Here is a 21339-nt window from a genome sequence, read left to right as displayed (position 1 = left end):
TGGAGCAGTTGCTCTCTTCTATCATAAGATGTGCCTGTTCAAGCCCCCTTTCTAATGGTTCTTCTCCCACAGGAGTTGGAGAAGTTCCAGAAAATGGGTGTAGTAAGTGTTGCCCTCATTAGAAGGTTCCTCTATTTGAGTTAGCAAATGACCAGCCACTTGAACTGGAGCTGGAGCTGGGTGCTCCAGCTGAGTTGGAGTTGAGTGCTCATTTACAATGATAATGGGCCAATCTTCAGTTCCACTTGTTTTGACCACTTCGGCCACTATGCGAGCACCATCTATCTTCTCCTTACATTCACACAACACCATTGTGCGGCCCAGTTTTCTATTAAATATCCTTCCTCTCACATGCACTCCCCCCAAACTCTTAATGCTTCGTAAAGTTTCTTCAATCTCTACAATTTCTTGACCCCCCCCCCCCCCCCGAGAAATAATCATGAGTGCGTGAGTATCCTCCAGTTCTTCTCCCTGGCACCACCCTCTCAGCTCCTCTGCCAGCTCCAAACACATAGACTGAGTTTCCATCCCAGCCACTTCTCCTCTTTAATTTTAGCGCTGTAAATCAAAAGCGCCAACCAACAATAACCATCCCAGTGGTGCCTCCGATGTAGCGCCCCCTACCTCTTAGCTACTGCCTTGTAGGTAAGGTGAGTTTGTTTTCCACTGCTGTGTTTTCCACAACTATTTATGATGATTATGAAGGATAGGCTCTCCTGTCTACTCAGGGTAATGTGGTTCTACTATAGTCCACTAGTGATTAGGCCTACTATCTAATTATCTGGTTTCCCTCACAGTCCAAGTTTTAGTAAAACTCTCCCCTGAAAACATTAAACAGCAAGCTGTCCCACACAATAAAATCACAAAAGGAGAAGGGATTAGTACTTTTTTCACCAACGAAACTATTTACTGTTTAAAGTACACATATTCTTTAGCAAAAAGGCATTCGTGAGAACTCACATTTCAACCAAGGAAAAAGGAAGACTTGACATTTGAGATTGTTTGAAAACACTTCAATCAGAAATGAGAAAACAGTGCATTTTGTGTCTTATCCACTCACGATAAGTGTAGCACACGTAGCTACAGGACATCCTAAGAACTGTTCACACAGTGCGTAAATGCTAACGTGATCTGCCATTATCCCAGCTGGATACATTAATGATATTTTAAAATCTTTTTTATGGCAATTACTAGAGTGCTAGAGAACCAGATTTCCCTCGGAGTACATCTGTACTGATAAATAAAAGCTTCTTCTGGATACCCTGCATATGGTTGACATGCATGATAATAAAGGAGAATTAGATCAGTCGGTACTGTGAGGGTTTGAGTCTGAATGCAGCTTGGTCTTTCTGGATTTAATTAACCTCTTCAGCTTTTTAGCACTGTTCGTGGTTCTTTAAGAAGGCACAAAAGGACCTTGTCAACACTTTCTCATGTTTTGGGAAGAGCCCAGCTGGTTCAGAGGTCCTGGTCCAGGCAGTGATCTCGTGGCTGGCTGTTTTGCAGTGGTGGTTACAGTTTGTCAGAGGTTAACAGGTCCACTGTGCTGAGCTTCAGCGCTGACTTGGCAGGTCCGCTGGCAGTCATTAACACCTGACTGAATCCAATGCTCATGGCCAACGGGTCTGTGCACCTGTTATATCAGCCCAAACCTGCTTGACGCTCCTGATGTGCAAGTCCACATTATTAAAGTCATTTTTGTTAGAGCACAGAATGAACAAGTTATACTTTAATGAAGCCTTGTTTAGCTGTCCAACTTTGATATTTTGATCCATGGACCCCATTCCAGCCCTAATTAATGACTGTTTTGAACATTAGAACATAAGCTTTCTTTTATGGTAGTTATTCTGAACAAACAATTATGCATAAAACAACATACAGTAGTGGTAGAATAAATAAATATATTCAATCCAAATGTATTTCTCCCCATGACTTGGTTTCTTGGCACACACAGTTGAATTCCAGCTGGCAGGGGTTGAACTTTTATTTTGGCATCATTGCTTAAAGAGGTCAGGCTGGAGCCCAAAGCACAAGAAGGGGCCAAAAACCGAAACAGCTGAACTACTTAACTACATGACTTTCTCAGGACAGGACTCTTTGTTTACCGCATGTCTAGACCATACTAGTCGAGCCATGATCCATGCTCAGGTGATGGCACTGACAGGTGTACTGCATGTTATAATGGAGATCAAGCGTCTTTTATTAGAGATCACTTCTGAAGCTGTTCCTTATTCGAGGAATTAAACTGATCCAGCTATTCTTCAAGCCATGCCAGGAGATCTCAAACCCTAAAGGTGAATAATGACACCAGCTCCCCACAAGGTCTCATGTTGTTACAAGCAGGCTGCTACAGTTGTAATGGTCACTATGGATGAGGTGTATTGTTGTTGTTGTTATTATTATTATTATTATTATTATTTTATATAATAATAAAAAGCTAATAATAATAATAATAATAATAATTTTTTTTTAACTAATGTTATGTGAAATAATGCTTCATACCTCTGTGATGCACCATGTGGGTGATGAATTATTTAGTGGACACTTTCTTATCTGAGGCCATCTCAGTTAATGAGTAAGAGAACAAGGCTGGAGGGTTCATATATAAACCTGAAATTCACTTTACACTAAGGATCACCAGCCCTGAACACGTCTCATCTGGACCAGTGACAACTAAGCTCCAGCCTCTTAATAAGGTAAGATGGCACGCTGAGTAAAAATGGCCGTTAATATCTAGCAGAGTTTCTGTGCATCTATGACAATTGTACTGAACACTCTTTGGCTTTCTATTATCCTATGTATTTTACATGGCATGGTAAAAGGATGTTAAATATTTATATGTGAGTTTCTTTAGACATATGTGCCATTTTGGAGGGGGGCTGTGGGTCTCCTCAGTGCTTTGTGAGTGGTGCTGTGTGCGCAAGGGCACAGGGCCCCCGCCATATTGCAAAGAGGAGCCCAGACCACATGCTCAACACGGAGACGACTCCAACCCCCCACCCCCCAAACCCGCCCGTGAGCATCCTCTGTAACACGTTAGTTTTGCTTACACTTCTTAACACTTTTAGTTGCTTTAGTGGCCCAGTCACGGTGGGTGAACACAGTGATACTGTTAAGGTAAATGTTGAATCTGTTCCTGTGTGTATATTATACGTTTTGACATGAGGTTGACAAGGTGTGTGGAAGGTTTGCTTGCTGAGTGCATTCGCATACACTGCAGTGAAGCCCCATGGCCCATACCAGTCATATAATGCTACTAGAGTCAACTTAAAGAAATGGTCCTCTCTGCAGGTCATAAGTCAGTTACTGTATTTACAGTCCCACTCAGTTATGACTTGTGTTCATGTAACTAGGGTCCCTAACTACTACAATGTACCTCTGGGTACCTGGTCATGTGGCCATCAGCTCGTATAATTTCACTGCCATTTACAGCTCCTGCATGTGCACTAGTGAGTCCCACCGTGAGGGTGGAGCTACACGAGCTTGACACACAAAATGTATTTGTCTTAAGATGAGACTCATTTGACTCTATGGCAGCTTCAGGTAGCTGAAGAAATTAGATGTTTTGTGTCTTCAGTGGCCATCTGGGATTGGAAATGCTTTTGTCATTTACAACGTCTTAGGAAGGCTGTCGTTTATTTGAAGGGTCATGAAGATGCACTAAAGAAACAGACAAAATGAAGCCCTGGATTAGTATCCCCAGACATCGCAAATTCCCTCTGTGTCATGTAATATGCACGCTCAAGACAAATAAGGTGATGTATTCGTAATACAGTCGTACAGTAACCATGTTCAAACTGTGCTGTTCCTATAGAGAAGAAACCATGTCTTCACGGCCAATCACAATCATTTCGACTAATGCAACACCAGTGAGCAGCTATACTGGTAAACAGAAAAGGTTTTCTCCTTCTTCTTTTTCTTCTTCTTAAATTTTAAATCATTGCATTGTGTCTTGCTCACATTCACCCTACACACTTACCACCCAATGAGCCATGGAGTATTGTGGTGTTTCTTAAGTGACTCTCCCTGTCAGGCAACTGGACATGAATCGATTTGTAGGTCATTTTTTGTCTCCCATATTTATCTTGTTCAGTGACAGATCTTCATGGTGCCAGAGGGTGCCAGTGCGTGGAGTCTGAGCCAGGACTGTGTGGGGAGGCACACCTCGGCCCCACAAAGGACCACAGCAGCAGCTGCTGCTGCAGTGCCAGCCATGCTGGCCCTCTGTCCCACACACCCTGGCTAGGAGGAAGACTGCCCAAAGTCCAAGGTGTGTGTGGGTGTGTGTGGGTGTGTGTGGGTGTCTGTCTGTCTTATACTTTATCTGTTACAGATTGTACAAAATATCCTTTTTCAGTTACTTGGATGTGCTCTGGGAGACATTAACACATTTGTTTCCTAGTGTAAGTGTTTATATTCCATCTCCCGTTTTCCTGCACTCCTGTGCACCCATGACCACTGCTGGCATAACTCTCTCTTTGTCTCCTGTATTTTTCCCCTGTTTTGCCCCTCTGCCAGTGCCCGGCGAGGCTCCCAGAGGGGAGAGTGAGAGAAGGAACGCTCTTCTGATCGGCACGCTGAAGATCCCGCTCCTCTTCTTCCTCCTCTATAGCTTCGTCTGCTCTCTGGACACCCTGAGCTCCTCGTTCCAGCTGGCTGGAGGTAGACCCACCTCTCTAATCTGCCTTTAGTCCCAGCAGTCTCCAAGCTTCACACACTTTAAGAGAGCTTCACAGAGCCATGCCTTCACCGGAAGTGTCGTGGAATAACGTGGGCTGTTTTGGACCTGTTTTTCAGATTCCGATTGATCCTGTTTCTATATTCCAATGTCCTCTTCACTAGCTTAAGCCTGGGTATGTTGAACATTTGCAGGTAAGGTGGCAGGAGGCATTTTCCAGGACAACGCAATCCTGTGTAACCCTGTGGCGGGGCTGGTGGTTGGCATTCTGGTCACGGTGTTGGTGCAGAGCTCCAGTACCTCCACATCGATCATCGTCAGCCTTGTTTCCTCTGGCCGTGAGTGTTACAGCCAGGCAAACATCACACTGAGTCCATCCACAAAAACTGCTCCTGCGCACACAACATCCTTGCTATATTATATATGGTAAGCGATCTTCATTGCCAGTGCAGCTCAATGATGTAAACCAGTAAACACTCTGACTCGTGCTGCTGAATCCAAACCCAATTTTAAGATGGTGCGCCCTGCTTCTTTCATAAGTGCGTTTATTCAGAGAAATAGCTGCTAAACCCAGGAGTTTGGGTTAAAGAGCTCCTTAGTGTTGTATGGTTGCATCATCTCAACTGTTCTTTAAAACCTGTGCTTTGTTACATTGTGAAGACAAGCATGGCCTCTCTGATGAGCTCATTTCACAAAGTAGGTGACAACAAGGTGTGAAAATCCATAAACTTGTAGAAGAAGAACAGGAGATGGTAATTAAGAGGTTAGTAGGTTTTAAAACTAGATGCCTGCTGGACCTGTTTTGCAGACAGTTCCATTCGAATGCCTTTAGCTGTCATGAACGTTTGAGTAGAGGACCTGCCAAAACAAAGTGTCAAAGTATTATTTGCAAATGCATCTTTTAAGTAAGTTTAACATGAAAACGGCATGGAATTAAATCCACAGAGTGTCAGATGGTGTGTCTTAAAAAGCAGAGGGAGCTCAGAAGAACATTGTGACAAGAATAACAGAATACCACTGAGACAAATTCACAAGTACATCATCAGGCCTCTAAAGCTTTCATGTACTTCAGCCTCCGACACCGGAGTTGTTCTGTTTGTTAGGCAACCCTGACTTGTTGCGTATTCCTGCCTGTCAGCCTCTGGCTTTCTGAGACCGTGACTCCTAAGATAACAGGAGTCATGATTGAGCTTCTCGGCATGTCCACCCAGTGCGCCGTGTGCTGGTTTAATGTGCAAACTTTTTATACTTTGATACAACCGCCATTTTCAGTGGTGGAGGGGGGAGTAATTACCAGCGATTACTGATACTAAAGTCAGTGGTAGACTGATTAGGGCAGGGACAGTGATTTGGGACGTAGCCATTCCCTGCATCCTGCAGGTCAGCAGTACTTAGAGACTGTCTGGGATGAAAATCATTAGCCCCAATTTTAATATCAAGTCAGTGCAAGACTGCGATTTGCGCTCAGTGTTTTGTGGTTCCTAAATGGCTCGGTTGTGTAATGATTCTGAAAGTGTCCTGGCTTTTTTTGAACTGGAGGCTATCATCAGTCTGTCTATCATGAGCCATTCAATTACATTCATTTTTCAATTGTGTAAATGCAGTCAGCTCATGAATAGATTTGTGCGTGCGTGTGTGTGTGTGTGTGTGCGTGTGTGCGTGTGTGCGTGCGTGCGTGTGTGTGTGCGCGTGTGTGTGTGTGTGTGTGTGTGTGTGTTTAGTGTTAGAAGTGAAGTCTGCAGTCCCTATAATCATGGGCTCCAACATTGGCACATCCGTCACCAACACCATTGTTGCTTTGATGCAAGCCGGCGAGAGGAGTGAATTCAAACGGTAAACAGGCGAGACAAACCACTCTCTTCCAATATCACGTCATGAGCTCTCAGCCTTTCTCGCCCTCATCACCTCTGGTTACGCTCACCCCAATCATACGTGTGTAATTCTTAGTGCGATTTACCCATGACCTCTTCCTGTCATCTGGAGGCTTCTGCCTTTTCACAAGGTGGTAGCTCAGTGGTTAAGGTACTTGACTAGTAATCAGAAGGTTGCCAGTTCAAGTCCCACCACTGCCAGGTTACTGTTGGACACCTGAGCAAGACCCTTAACCCTCAATTACCCAAGTTGTGCTCAGTTGCTTTGGATAAAAGTGTCAGCCAAATTCCATAAATGTTTTCACATGCACATTAAGAGAGTTACAGACACAAACCATTACTGGAAAGTCTGTATAAATGTACCATATGCGCTACCCCTGAACTCCCTGTACATCCCCCAATCTCCCATGTCCTCAAATCTGTGCAGGGCATTTGCAGGTGCTACAATCCATGACTGCTTCAACTGGCTTTCTGTCCTGGTGCTGCTCCCCCTAGAGGTGGCCTCGGGAATACTCAGCATCCTGGCACGAGCCACCATTAACAGCTTTCATCTTCAGAGTGGCGAGGAGGCGCCCGAGCTGCTGAAGGTCATCACCGAGCCCGTCACTAAGCTCATCATACAGGTGAGTGTGTGACGTACACGTGTCTCTGCGCGTGCGTGCATATGACGGCTCAGGCCTTTGAAATAGCTACCAGTGGTCACGTTGACTGTTACTGACATGGTGCTTTCAGCGTGCGGTTTGAATGTGATGCGAACTACCACTGACGTCTGTCCCCTCTGACAGCTGGATAAGTCTGTCATAACGGGCATCGCCTTGAAAGAGGAGAACGTGAAGAACCGCAGCCTTATCAAAGTGTGGTGCGGAAGCAATCTTCTCACGGTACCCATGCTCCTGCTCTCTCCACCTACCATGCACTTCAGCACTTCCTCTAATTATCAAGAACTTTGTGAGCAGAGTCAGGGGCGAAGGAGAAGGGAAACCATGGCAATATCCACTACATGAATACCAATTAGAATCTGTATAAAGGGAAGAAACCTTGTGGTCCATTTCGAATGTCTGTTTCAAACACCATATAGCTTAAGCTACCATAGACTCCGGGAGACTGAGATTGAGAGGGAGGGGCAGGTTGTTTTTTTTTTCCATATTTCTTGACATTCATGTATTTATTTTCAAGTAACTGACATTTTTCCTCCGGCACAGTATGTTAATGCCTGTGAAATATTGTGTGGCACTCATGAGACTAGGAGAGTAGAGAATACAGGCACTCAGACCTCTAAAGACACAGCTTGGCTTATAAATGGCACTTTTTGTTCTTAAGTGCTGCGCCAACAATTATTTTGAGAGCGTCATGGATCGGTGCTCCAGGCAGAAGGGTAGAATAATAGCTCTCAAGGTAAAATTCTGTCAATAGTCGCAGTGCATGTCTTCCACTGCCTCGCAAAGGAACGCTTTCCCTCCTGTGTGCCTCTCCGTACTGATGCCCCGAAATACATCACGTGCATGCGGTCAATTCTGTATGTGGTGCCTACTTCTCACCTATCAAATATCTTACGTTTAGGTCACATGGTCTGATTGTTTTTCCTATTTCTGATATCTTGAGTATTTTAGAGCTCTTGTGGATCTTTTGTAAACGTCTAACTCGGTGTTTGTGTTAAAGCACAGTTAAGGTGAGATGCAGGAGAATGAGTTGATCATCTCTCTCTCTATCCTCTCTCTCTCTCTCCTTCTTTCTCATATATATATATATATATATATATATATATATATATATATATATATATATATATATATATATAAAATCACACACACACACACACAAGAAGAAAAAGGAACATTTTGGAAGTTAAATTAGCATTCCAACACCTTTTTTCAGTAAAACCCCCTAGCTCACAAAGCTAGTTCTGCATCTACAGCCTTTTCTAAAATGCACTTATTGAATTCCACATGAGATTTAATTTATTACTGGAGATTAAATTAAATTATGTTTTTAATGTGTTTTATTTTTGTAATGTTTTGCATAATATGTTTGTAATTCTGATTCCATTTACTGTGGAAAGCGTAAGAGTTCATCTGTCTCACTGGCGTTCTCTCGCTTCCCATCCCCAGCCATCATGGAATTCATCAGTAGCTCATTCTCCGAACTGTTCCTCCCTGATGCACTGTGGGAAGGATGGCAACCTCACCTCATCAGTTAACGCAGAAAGATGTATGTGCAGTCATCATTTGTTGAGTGAGAATACCGCATAGAAAACAGGTTTCAGGAATCCAATCAGTGCATATTCACTTCACAATTGTTTGTTGCTTGCATTCATGATGGTAATATTTTTATTGTGTTTATTTTGGATTATTTTATTATAAGATGCACTTTCATTGTTAATAGTTTTATTCTGTTCATTTGGGATGATTCAATCTTAACCTGCACTTTCACTGCCTTGCTGGTTGTTACTGTTCTTCTCCTCCAGGTTGGCATCTGTTTGCCAACACTGACCTCTCCGACTTGTCCGTGGGTCTGATCTTGCTCACTGGCTCCCTGGTAGTGCTCTGCTCCTGTCTCATCTTCATCGTCAAGGTCCTAAACTCAGTCCTTAAAGGTCAAGTGGCAAGGGTCATCCAAGGGGTCATCAACACAGGTAAATGTCTCCTCTCCTGTTTGAGAGAATCATGCATTTACCCAAGTAAACATCAAAGTGCCTGATTGGTTAAATTATAGAACATTCACATGGTATTTTATGTGTAGTAACTTTGAAGTCTGGTTATCACCATTCATTAACCACTATATCTAAGTTTTGGGGTTTTGTTTGTTTAGATTTTCCATACCCCTTTGGCTGGCTGGCAGGATATCTGGCCATGTTTGTTGGTGCAGGAATGACATTTCTAGTGCAGAGTAGTTCAGTCTTCACCTCTGCAATGACGCCTCTTATTGGTAAGTTTGCTAGAAATCATCTTTCCCTCTCAATGGTGAATTTATTATGGATCGCAATTCCCATAGGTACTTGAACATGAGCTCATGTAGGGTACATACTGGTTGTGTTTCATCACCAGTCATGTTTTACAGAAATTAAACAGCTGAACTTTAAAAGTATAAATAGGTCAGAACTCTAATCACCATGATAAAAGGATGAAGTGAGCCACAGATCTGTGACACTGAGGTCCCGCATCATGATTTGGTTGGTGGAATCCTTCCTGAGGCTGGAGGAGCACTCTCCTTAATTAACAAATGCAGAAGCACTGATCTCAGAACAGTACAAAGCTGGAAGAGCAGTCTCCTTAATTAACATGCGCACAAGCACTGATCTCAGAACAGAACAACGCTGATGTTCTCAGTAATGTCCAGGCACTCTTTAACTCAGTAGTTCTGCTGGGGGCATAGACAGAAAAAAGGGGAGTGAATATAATTATCATGAGCAGACCATTAGTTCCTGCAGGTAAAACCAAAGTTGAATTAAAGTAAAATTAAAGCATCAAATTCCAAAGATCAGATTCCAATGCTGGCTAAAATGCGAGCCAAAGCAGAGATTAAAGAGTGGATGTTTGATGATGAAAGTGTTGGGAAAGCAAAAATTCATCAGCAGTCTTAGTTAAATTTTAATTCACTTTGTTCTGTCCCACCGAAAATGAGTGTGTTTCTAGGAACAGGGATGGAGGAGACCTCTGAAGTGTACATGCTAATAGATGTTAAATATTAGCTCAGCTAATACCTGGGCCACAAGGCAGCACACGTAATTACAGCTGACGCTCGGGTTACGTCACCATTATCAAGCTCACTGCCGTTGCCTGCCAACTGCTGTGTAATTACGCATATTATAAACTTATAAATCAGTGGGACTGGCTAAATTGTCTTTGAGATTGTGGTTACCAGTGATCATTATTTATTAAAAGTGCTGTGGACCACGTTATTGCGTGTGTAGATTTTAATTGTTAACAAACAGATATGCTCTGCCAAAAAGAATTAAATCCAATGACCTCCACTTCACAGAGTACTACAAAATCAAAGGAGTGGGTCACATGACCCTGGGCTACACGTAATCCCACCAAGCAGTGAAGGGACTATGTCTAGTTTTAATCTTAAAGGTGCAGTAAGATTTAGGAGGATTTATTATATATATATATATATATATATATATATATATATATATAGTAAAAGATGTAGAAATATTCAAAATTGTAATAAAGTACAGAGTTTCTAGAGAAACAGAACATTTCAGAGTTCCTTCATCAGCGGTGCAAGCAAAGTGCTTCTAAATTAGTAGTAGGAGGAGCCAGTTTATATATGAAACTGTAGATGTTTAAATCATAACATTCATTCCATGGGGTTCATGTTATATTTTAACACACACACACACACACATAGATAGATAGATAGATAGATAGATAGATAGATAGATAGATAGATAGATAGATAGATAGATAGATAGAGAGAGAGAGCGAGAGAGAGCTGTTTAATTTGCTGAGAATTAAACATACATATCTGCATATCCAGTGGGTCTTCTTCCCACAGAGGAAGAGAAAGGACAAACTAAACACTGGCCTAAAGGTCCCGCTCCCTCTGTAGAGATGAAGGGCTCATTCTAAGCTAATGAAAACACAACATCCATAGTTACAGGTGATTACACACTAAGGAAAACATGGTTTGTATACTATATTTAGTCAAACCTTTTTACTGAAGGACTGTATTAATGCGATTGTTACTTTGTTGGCACATGATTGCTCAAACTCTGTTCAAACCAAATATAACTGTTTTTTCCCCTTGATCTGTTGATGATGGTCCTTGTAACCGCTGACTGGTCCAGGGATCGGTGTGATCAGTCTAGAAAGAGCATACCCTTTGACCCTGGGTTCCAACATCGGTACAACAACCACGGCGATCCTAGCGGCACTAGCCAGCCCAGGAGACAAACTGCCTGCAGCTTTTCAGGTGAGGCACGTTTAAGGGAGAGTTCAGCAAAAAAAAAGAGAAAGACATTTACACAATGTACCACTTGGCCCAAAAGTAGTAGATCCACAAAGACATGTTTGGTAACCAACATTCTTTAGTTAGTTTCACACCAAAATAATGAGGTTAATTTAGCTATATATATATATATATATATATATATATATATATATATATATATATATATATATATATATATATATATATAAAAATTGTAAATATATTTCAGTGATTATATGTCCAAATCTTCAAACACTGGTTTTGGTGATCTGGTTTAGAATGCAAAATGACTTTCTGATGAGGGGTTTTTGGGAACAACTTTAAACTTGCCTCAGTTCAAATTAACCCTGACTTCCAACTGGTCCTCAGACCAACCTCAGGTTGGTTTTTATGGCTGTTACACTCCTGTAGCTTCTTACCAGAAGCCTGCGGTGTATTTGTAATTTAAATAACCCTGCCTCTTGCTGTCTTGCACAATTGATACCAAATTAAGTGATATGTGAAAGTGATTCCAGCTACCCAAGCTGGTGGTCCCCATAATGTTACAGCATTCATCTGTACATTTTTATGGACCACATTATCAAGTCAGTGAGAAATAAGGAAGATATTGATATGTAGATGTTTAAAGATTTGGACAACTGAAGAGATATTACAGAATTATAAAACTTGCTATCTGAAATAGACTCAGAGTTCAGGAAGGAAATATAAATTACTAAACAATATTGTGATGGAAATTGCACTAAGTACCCTTTTAAGACCAGTGACCAGAGCAAGAAATACTACACATTTCGTTGTATGGTATTGCTTAAGTGATCATGCTTTTTATGTGTGTAGTTAACCAGTCATTTAACGGATCTTTTAATGGCTTTGCCACAATACATACTTTTTTTAACGTAAGCCCCGACCTCAACCCCCGCCCTCCAAAAATGTTTTTATACTTTGTATCTTCGTGAAAATATCTCCAAGTTAATGAAGCACCCAGTGTGTCTCATAATAATTATAGTTCCTGTTACTCATATGTAATTCACACATTGTAAAGTACTTTCAGAACCTGTAATCTGAACCTGTAATTGTTTCGGTTTGGAAGTTTTGATGTCCTATCTGAAACCTGAAAAAAAAGATTATAGCACACTAGAAATACCTCATCAAACCTGATCTCCTCAGGAGGCAGTGCAGTTTTCTTTACAAAATTAATTGAATCGTAATGTATTAAAGTTATTTATGAAGGTCAAAATGATCATGTCTGGCCTTTTAATGTATGTAAGTATTGTAGTGTAGGAGAAAACTGGGGACAGAGTTGTAACATGTAAGGAACAAAGAGGACCAAAAAAAAGGAAAAATGAGAGATGATTGGAGGGATGAAATAATAAGAAGATGAGAGAGAGAGAGAGAGAGAGAGAGAGAGAGAGAGAGAGAGAGATGAAAAGACCTTGAATGAGGAAAAAGAGGCAGGATTGTTTGCGACCATAAACCAAAGCGCTGCAGGCTAATGTCTGCATGTCTGCTACTTATTATCTGTGAAATATGTTTTCTTGGAGCGAGAGAGAGAGCGAGAGAGGGAGGGTTATCTAGTGAGTCAGCAATTTTTTTTTTCATTTAACTCAGATATTTTGATGGAAATTGCACTGTTGTATCCAGTGAGCTAAAGTACAGCTTATCAAAAATACTAGGCAAAACCCATTATTCTGTTTCTACCTTTTCTCTGTGACTAAAAAAACACATCCACTGGATGTGGCAGCGATGTTACTTTCTCCACTGCCTTGCTTTCGGCCCTCAGATCGCACTGTGTCACTTTTTCTTCAACACCTTTGGGATCTTGCTGTGGTACCCACTGCCCTTCAGCCGCCTGCCCATACGCATGGCGTCCGCTCTGGGCGAGCGCACGGCTAAGTACCGCTGGTTTGCCGTGCTCTACTTGCTGCTCTGCTTCCTGCTTCTGCCCTCGCTCGTATTTGGCTTGTCGCTGGCTGGCTGGCAGGCCATGGTGGGTGTGGGTGCCCCCTTCGCTAGCGTCGCTACCTTCATTGTCCTGGTGAACGTGCTGCAGTCACACAGCCCGGCCCACCTGCCCAAGCGTCTGCGCAGCTGGGACTTCCTGCCGCCCTGGATGCGCTCTCTCAAGCCCATGGACAAGCTCATCACCAAGGCAACGGCCATGTGTTGTAGCTCCGCCCGGTCTGCTGCCGCTGCAGACCCAGAGGCCCCTAGCAGCCTCGACACGGCCAACGTAGCATCTGTGCCATCTCAGAAGAAAACCTGGCTGGCATATGACAACCCAGTGCAGTCGTGTCAGGAGGAGTCACCTCCACAACCATTGGTGTTCAAACTGAAGGGACTGGAACGATGCAACAGCACACCTCTGTAGAAGTGAAATGACCAATCACAGACCATTTGTTTTATAAGAGTTCAATTTGATTGGCTCTCAGTTTGAAACGTTATGATTAGAGCCAGTCTGCTGCTGGCAGAATAAAGCACCTTTCACACTACACAGCCTTCAACATTTTCATACCCATGCATGTACCTAGGGGGAAATCTGAGGGTTGTGTGGACATCCCCTATTGTGCTTTTGGCATGCAAGAACACCAAAGCAAATGATACTCTGTTATGGTTTGTGTGTGCTGGAATTTGTAGATTTTGTAAGGTTAAAAAACAGTCAGTCTTTGGGCTGTTTATTTTGAAACATATATTGCTGGATGTCTTTTACAGCTGTTACAGAAAGCTAGGTGCTGTCCAAACACTGCACCAGTGAGAGCTAACGCCGATCGGTACAGTGTCACCACTAACAACCTTGTCCGACTGACTGTGTGTTACTAAGCTTGGCCTGCTTGAAGAACAACTAACTGGAAGATACCTGTAGCTTAAAACAATACTTGAAAACATCGTCTTGAAAACATTTAATACAACATAAAAGTTGTATTAAAAAAAGTAGCAGTTACATTCCAAGGCAACAGCCAAGGCAACAGCCATGAAAGATGACAAGGCTTAGAAACACAAACACGTTTCATGTTTCTTTTTGTTGGTCGGGGTCTAGCCTTGGCCCTTCTGCAGCTGTTCCTCATTACACTTCCTTTGAATTTTGCTATTTTAATGAAATCTTATGCAGTGCTATTGAGAAGCTAATGCAACCTCAACTTTCATATGAAACTCTGATTAAGTGATGTATGATATTTGTAATATAGTAAAATATGTATGGCATTTGTAATAGAACACATTTAACAAATCTCTTTAAAAATGGCAAACATCAATAGTATTTTGTAAATAGTATCATTTATAATGTGTGTGTGTGTGTGTGTGTGTGCGTGTGTGTTTACACGCTTGCTCTCTGGTGGAGTGGTTTTGTTATGCAGAAACTCTTAACACTCCAGATCACACTCCAACCCCTTCACACACAGGTGAAATTTTTCCCATCCCACAGGAAGGGATGAAGACTGCTCTAAGCAGATGGGTTTCTGAAATTACCTCTAGACAAGCATGTCACCATTCAGCTGCCTGAATGACTGAGAACACAGGCACTGGAAAGTTAAATAACCAATTTGTTACTGTCAAAAGAATTAGAATGATGCAGATGGGCATCTTTCCACATCACTTGGCTTGCAATCAATAAATGCATAATCAATGTCTCTCTCTCGCTCACACACACACACACACACACACACAAAATTGTAGCAATATTGTTCATGTGTATTATTGTAATTTATGATCTCTGATCTCTGGTCTTGGCAATAGATAAAATGGGTTAAAAAAAGAAATCAAGGTAACTGTTTTTGTTTTTTTTTTAAAGCAGCTCAGACTGACTTTGCACTTTATTATAGCAAAAGGATTTGTAATTGTGAAAGAGAAAAATGTACAAATGCCAGTGATATTTTATGTATAATTAAAATGAGAACTGGACGTCTCCATGTCTTTATGTTCAATAAATGTTCAATAAACTTTGAACTTTGAACTTGAACTTTAAAAGTACAGGAGTAAAAAGTGAGATGGGACAGGAAACACCTATCACTTGACAAACCAGAGTAAGGCGCCTTTCTGACCAGATGGGCACATGATCTGCACCTGTTTCCTTATCAGTGAGTTTGTTTCGATTTTGTAAGTTTCGTTCCAGCGCAGTCCAAGTCATTACTGTATGTACTGCACAACTGGCACCATGTCTGTGATTCAAACATTCATTTCACCTCTCACGTTATTTCCATGCTTAAACACTTTATTTGCATATTTAGTCGCGCAACTGATGCTTGGAATCAATGTTGGCCTGACATCAGTCATGTGGACTGATATTCCTAAACTTACTGGATAGATTAATTACACATCTGACATTTTTCACATGGGTAGAAGGCATGTCGCTTAAAATGTTTAAAACAAATAGCTACTATTTTCTTTAAGAAGTCATGATGTGCTGGTTAACTATTACCCTAGTAAAATTATTATAATGCAAATGCAAGATATTAGTTTTTCTCCCTGTGTGTGTGTGTGTGTGTGTGTGTGTGTGTGTGCGCGCGCATGTGCATGGTTTTGTGTCTGTGTGTATGTATTCACTTTGCCAGTGATGTTGCCCCCCTGCACCCTCTGTTGCCACTGATTGACACGTACGTCCTACCTGCTATGCTGTGTGTTGTGTAATCTCAGATTCACATGTATGTCCTACCTACTGTGTTGTGTAATCTCGGATTCACACGTGCGTCCTACCTGTTCTGTTAGGTGTGGTGTGTATTCTCACATTCACACATGCAGCCTACCTGCTGTATTAGCTGTGGTGTGTATTCTCAGATGCTATAGTTGCTGGCTGGTGTGTTGATCAGGACTGACTCAAAAAGGGCTGAATTTCTTTAATTTTCTTGTGTATTTATCAGTAACAATAAACCATTGAATATTAAATCATTTATTTCTGTAGTAATACTGCCAGACATGGCTGATATTTGCTAAATGTGATTCTGAATTATTAATTGTCCACAGATTTGAAGTATATGGAGCTGTAATGAAAATATGATGATTTTCTGTATTTTTCTTTGTTTGCTACATTTGTGAAAGACCTTAGTATTTTTCACCTCACATTTACGTTTCACTCCACCGAGTCCATCTGAGGCTAAACTAAGAGAAAACAGCATGGTGGTGCATGGGCAACATGATGATCTGAGAGAGTGTGTTTTACGGAGAAAGAGTGTTTGTGCTCGGGTGTATGACGCTGAGGCTGGGGTGGGTAACATCTCAGCATTTGCTGCTGTGAGCTACGTGCTATATTCATGCACTTTAGCACTTCATCTATGACTCAGACAAACATCAATTTATAGAATAAACTTCAGCAGGGATGAAAGCCAGTGACTGGTAGACCATTTTAAAATGCTTCAGTAACTTTTTCAGAACACGTTCCATCTTGCATTCCATGACGTCATCTCATGTAGTTCTGTTGCTTTAAAGTGGGATTTGGACTGCTGACGTAGTTTGCATTGGTTTACGGCGGGACTGTCGCTGTCACTTATTTGGCTCAGATGATGGTCTGTTTTCTGTGTTCTGTCTGAGCTGCCAGCGATGTGATTTTGTTGCGTCCTTCCCTCTACACCCTCTCGTCTTTAACAGTGAGTCAGTGCTTTAGAGAGCACGCACACAGCAGCTGCCCAAAAGATGAGTTCTTCATCTAGATTCATGCTATTGTTGGACAACCTGGAATCAAAATGGGCCTTTTTTAACTTGTTAGTTCATGTCATTCATCACACTACACACAATTCAGCAGCATTCATCGTCTAAAAGAATAAAAGCTCTTCTTTTTCATCCATGTTCTGTTAAAAACAATGATTTTTGGCCTCACTTATAAATGTCTTCTGATTTTTGTCTATGACACCAAGGCTGAACAGACAGGGGGAAAAAAATAAACCAATATCATGACATGCTTCCATGATCCCTTCCAAAGCCGGTGGATAAAATCCAAGCCTCACAATAATTTAGCTCCCGTTTCACTCAAAAATCACGTAATGTTATGGAAGGAAGATGTGTTGTCATGCTGTTTCACATTGAGTTTGTCATCAGCAGCAGTAGTGGTGGCACTAGCAACAGCCCTGCATCAGTCAACCAACGCTACATGGACAGGATGTGTGTGCACGGTGCCACAAAGACTGGGCCCAGTTTTCTGAGGCTGCCTGCTGAGTTGGTTTGTCTTGTAGGGCTCTGTCACAATCAACACTGAAACAGTCATGTGTTGTCTGAATTTGATCTCGTCGTGTTTTCAGTGACACAGAGTGGCGAATGTCCATGTAACCATCTACAGTCTGCGGTAACCACCTTGTGTAACTTCCGGACAAAACATTAAAAAAACCCAGTAAGAGCCACAGTGGTATTATGTGTATAGACTTGTTTAGTTTTGCGAGAAAGGAAAATCATCATGTTGTGGAAATTTTATGTGTCTTCCTTCATTTGTATGGAAGTGCAGGAGAGTGGTAAGTAAAGAGAAAAAAAAAGTTTTCTCTGTGTGCTTAGCACAGGCCCCAGAGTGCCTGACATTGTTACAGTACACTGTATAGCAAGCACTACAAGTGTGAGTACTGCCTACTGGGAGTACTGGTCCACACCATCATAGTTCTCACCCTGTTATTCTGCATCCGCATTTCCTAAGGTACCAGGAAATTTGATGCTACAAAGGGAAAGATTGCCAGGTTATCACTCATCATCAACCAGCCTTAAATTAAACCTTAAATTACAATACTTTTATATTCATTTACTTTCCCCATACAATAACGCAGCATCTGTGCTTAGCTTAGTGCCATATTCAGCCAGGCTATCTCTAGCTAATGGAATGAATCATGACCACAACTACATTTCAATACCCCTGACATTTTGGCAGCGATATAACAGTCCATCTGAAAATGTTCAAAAGGTTCAGGTGGTTATTTCCAGTTTCTAAAGTATTATAAGCACATTTGCCACCTGCTGTATGTGTGATGATAATTTAGGGCCCTAGCAGCCTGATGGAGTTCATGCATCATTTGGTCAGATCCAGCGTATCTCTGTTTCCTTCACTATCATTGCGATAGCCGGCTACTGTCCCAGCTCAGCGCACTTTACCGATCAGGACTGTGTTATGCAGATGAATTCCACTGCTGTGGATGTTGTGGGACTTTTTCATGGCAAACCCTAGTCTCACTCACCTCTGTTTCCTCACGTCTTTGCGACTGACAACCTTCAGCTAATCCACAATGTGAATAAAATAGGTTCCAGTGTCCATTAAGAAATCAGTGCTGTGTTGATCCTCTTGTATCCTCACATAATGTCTCTCACGTTTCTGTTATAATGGGACCAGCAGGGACCCAGGCAAGGCTCTGGTTTTTTTGGCTTTGCTCCCAGTATCAGCGTGTGTCCATCTGTTGACAGTTGCTCTATTTGCTCCAAAGTTTCCTCCTTGGGTGTCTGGTCACAGACTTGTGCACCCTGCGTGGTGTGAGGACTTTGTGAATTGGCCTGGCAGCTTTTATTCCTGTGTTCCATCTTCCCGTTCCTGTCTGCTTGAGTTTTCATCTGCACTTCACTTCACTCGACGTTCGCTCTTTTGGAAGTGAGCCGGTTACATTGGTAACTAAAGGGCTCCGCTTTCTTCAGCCATTTGCTGCGTTTTGGCGCTTGCTCATTTTCCTTTTATATAAAGACCAAATGCTCTCGGATTCAGCGCTTCTAATTCCATAGTCAGTTTTCTTCAGCCAAAGTTTTCCACCTAAATACTTGTTAAATCTTCTATCTACCATTTGTGCGACACCAATGTTGGCTGCCTGCCTCTTTTTTTCTATCGCTTGAATCCATGTTAACAACGGAGAGAGTAAACAAAACTGAGATAATACACACAGAACAGAGAATACACACGAAACGGAGAGAATACACACGAAACGGAGATAGTACACGCGAAACGGAGGGAATACACACAACGGAAAGAGTACACGCGAAACGGAGGGAATACACGAAACGGAGAGAGTACACGCGAAACGGAGAGAATACACAGGAAACGGAGAGTACACACGAAACGGAGAAAATACACACAGAACAGAGAGAGTACACACGAAACGGAGAAAATACACAGGAAACGGAGAGTACACACGAAACGGAGAAAAATACACACAAAACAGAGAGAGTACACACGAAACGGAGAAAATACGCACAAAACAGAGAGAGTACACATGAAACGGAGAAAATACACACAAAACAGAGAGAGTACACATGAAATGGAGAGAATACACACAAAACAGAGAGAATACACATTTACATTTACGGCATTTGGCAGACACTCTTATCCAGAGTGACTTACAAAAATTCACAAGAAACGGACAGAGTTCAAACAAAATCCTATTTCTATCTGGATGTTTCCAGATGATTCTGCAAAACAATGGATACAACAGATTTATTTACACTTCCGGACTGCTGTTAATCAAACAGCATCATTACTCTATTTTCTCATGTCTTAAACTGTGGACTGTGCAATTAAACTGTTTCAGTATAATGCCAAGATAATGGATAGGGCATCCATGACAAAATTAATTATGCAAGACACCGCCCCCCTCCCTCTTTTTTAAAAAGTTTATTTTTGCTTAATTCTTCATGCTTGAACCTTTGTTGTGTATTGAAGTGGGAAAATTGATATTTATTCCATACTACAGTCCTTAAATGGAGCGTCAAGTGAAGAGGTGGTCTCTAGGGTGCTCAGGTTTCTCTGAACGAAGACGACCCACAATGCTCCTCCTGACCCTGCAGTCTATTCACTGCTCTGAACCCTAAATGGCTGTTAGTGTGCACTTCCCTTACTTGACAACTGATCCACCTAGCCAGGTAATGAAACACACACACACACACACACACACACACACACAGAGAGACAGAGTTAATGCATGTCTGCCCCACACATAGGTCAGAGACAGCAGCTGTTTTCAGCTTTGGCTCATTAATGGACCTGTGAGCTTAATGAAGGAGCGAGACCCTCCAGAGTGCATCATCACCGCTGACAGCAGGCCTCCACGGCAACAACACCGCTTCCCTCTGCCCGCAGGTCCATGAGTTAGTTTAACACCAGCGTTCAATCAGCGCTTCTGTTCTTTCAGCGGGACCACTGTGGGTTTAACCGGCTGAATTAACAGGCCTAGTCTACCCTCTAAATGGCAGGCACTTGATTTCCACACGGTCCTGTCACAAGTTTCCTCAGCATGGCGGGACTAAGCAGGAGGTGTGAGCCTGTATCCCTCTCTCATTCTATTCTAGCTAACCACATAATTAAGTCCCAATCAATATATGGACAGCAGTGTTTGGCTCTACCACCGAGACCACCAACTAATAGGTAGTCATTTTCAGAAAGTGTCATAGATTAGAGAGCAGGTTTAGCTTCATTTAAGAGAATGTGATGATGATCTGTGATACTGTGATACTCAGAGCATAATTTTTAAACACTTTAAGCTGTACCATTTAATGGTGATTAGTCCTGCTGCTTTTCTTACACCTTTGTAAAACCTCTCCGCTCCAATGGTGCCATTTTATCTGTTATTACTGGAAGAGTCAATGTGTTCTCAATTGCTTTTCTGTATAAATAAAGGTAAAGGCAGACTCCGTAATGCCTACGGTTCAGGTTAGACCCCGAGATTAATTCCAGACGCAAGCTCGGCTCAAGGGGCAAGTCATAACAGAACATTTCACATTAATTACAATTTGCAGCCTTTTCAAATCACACTTAAGGGGCCTTCGATTACAGATCTTTTCATTGCCTTTGGGACTGTTCATGGCAGAACCTAAATTATAAAATGTCAGATAAGATATGCTGCCTCAAGGCCCAAAAACGCACCGTTTCCCAGACTGAACCATTAGCAGGGCTCCTGTGTGAGGGACAGAAAGCCTCTCTAA

At 42.1% G+C, this 21339-nt stretch overlaps 1 protein-coding gene across 4 annotated transcripts; it reads left to right on the top strand.

Annotated features, from left to right (window-relative positions):
* The first annotated feature begins 2616 nt into the window (after window positions 1-2616).
* Window positions 2617-15233, top strand: slc34a1a (solute carrier family 34 member 1a). 4 transcript variants are annotated; one of them, XM_035534145.2, is made up of 14 exons: window positions 2617-2696; window positions 2855-3035; window positions 3815-3885; window positions 4094-4270; window positions 4519-4662; window positions 4873-5016; window positions 6400-6511; window positions 6977-7172; window positions 7335-7430; window positions 8658-8757; window positions 9014-9181; window positions 9358-9474; window positions 11342-11466; window positions 13262-15233. In XM_035534145.2, exons 2-14 carry the CDS (start codon window positions 2968-2970, stop codon window positions 13847-13849), a joined length of 2106 nt encoding a protein of 701 aa, XP_035390038.1. In that variant the 5' UTR covers window positions 2617-2696; window positions 2855-2967; the 3' UTR covers window positions 13850-15233. The 4 variants fall into 4 exon arrangements, with proteins under 4 accessions (XP_035390038.1, XP_026872858.2, XP_081569141.1 ...); XM_027017057.3 differs by lacking the exon at window positions 2855-3035 and having other exon boundaries at window positions 2623-2696; XM_081713015.1 differs by lacking the exon at window positions 2617-2696 and having other exon boundaries at window positions 2723-3015.
* The last annotated feature ends 6106 nt before the right edge of the window (window positions 15234-21339 follow it).

The sequence above is a fragment of the Electrophorus electricus genome, chromosome 4 (genome assembly GCF_041902795.1).
Source record: "Electrophorus electricus isolate QZ-2024a chromosome 4, ASM4190279v1, whole genome shotgun sequence".
NCBI classification, from domain to species: Eukaryota; Metazoa; Chordata; class Actinopteri; order Gymnotiformes; family Gymnotidae; genus Electrophorus; species Electrophorus electricus.
This window is presented reverse-complemented; position numbering and strand designations above follow the sequence as displayed.

Coding starts and splice junctions, on each gene's coding strand:
- slc34a1a (XM_035534145.2), top strand. CDS start 2,968: ATGCTCAACACGGAGACGACTCCAACCCCCCACCCCCCAAACCCGCCC. Junction 4,663..4,872: donor CTCGTTCCAGCTGGCTGGAG/GTAGACCCACCT, acceptor GAACATTTGCAG/GTAAGGTGGCAGGAGGCATT. Junction 9,182..9,357: donor CCAAGGGGTCATCAACACAG/GTAAATGTCTCC, acceptor TTGTTTGTTTAG/ATTTTCCATACCCCTTTGGC.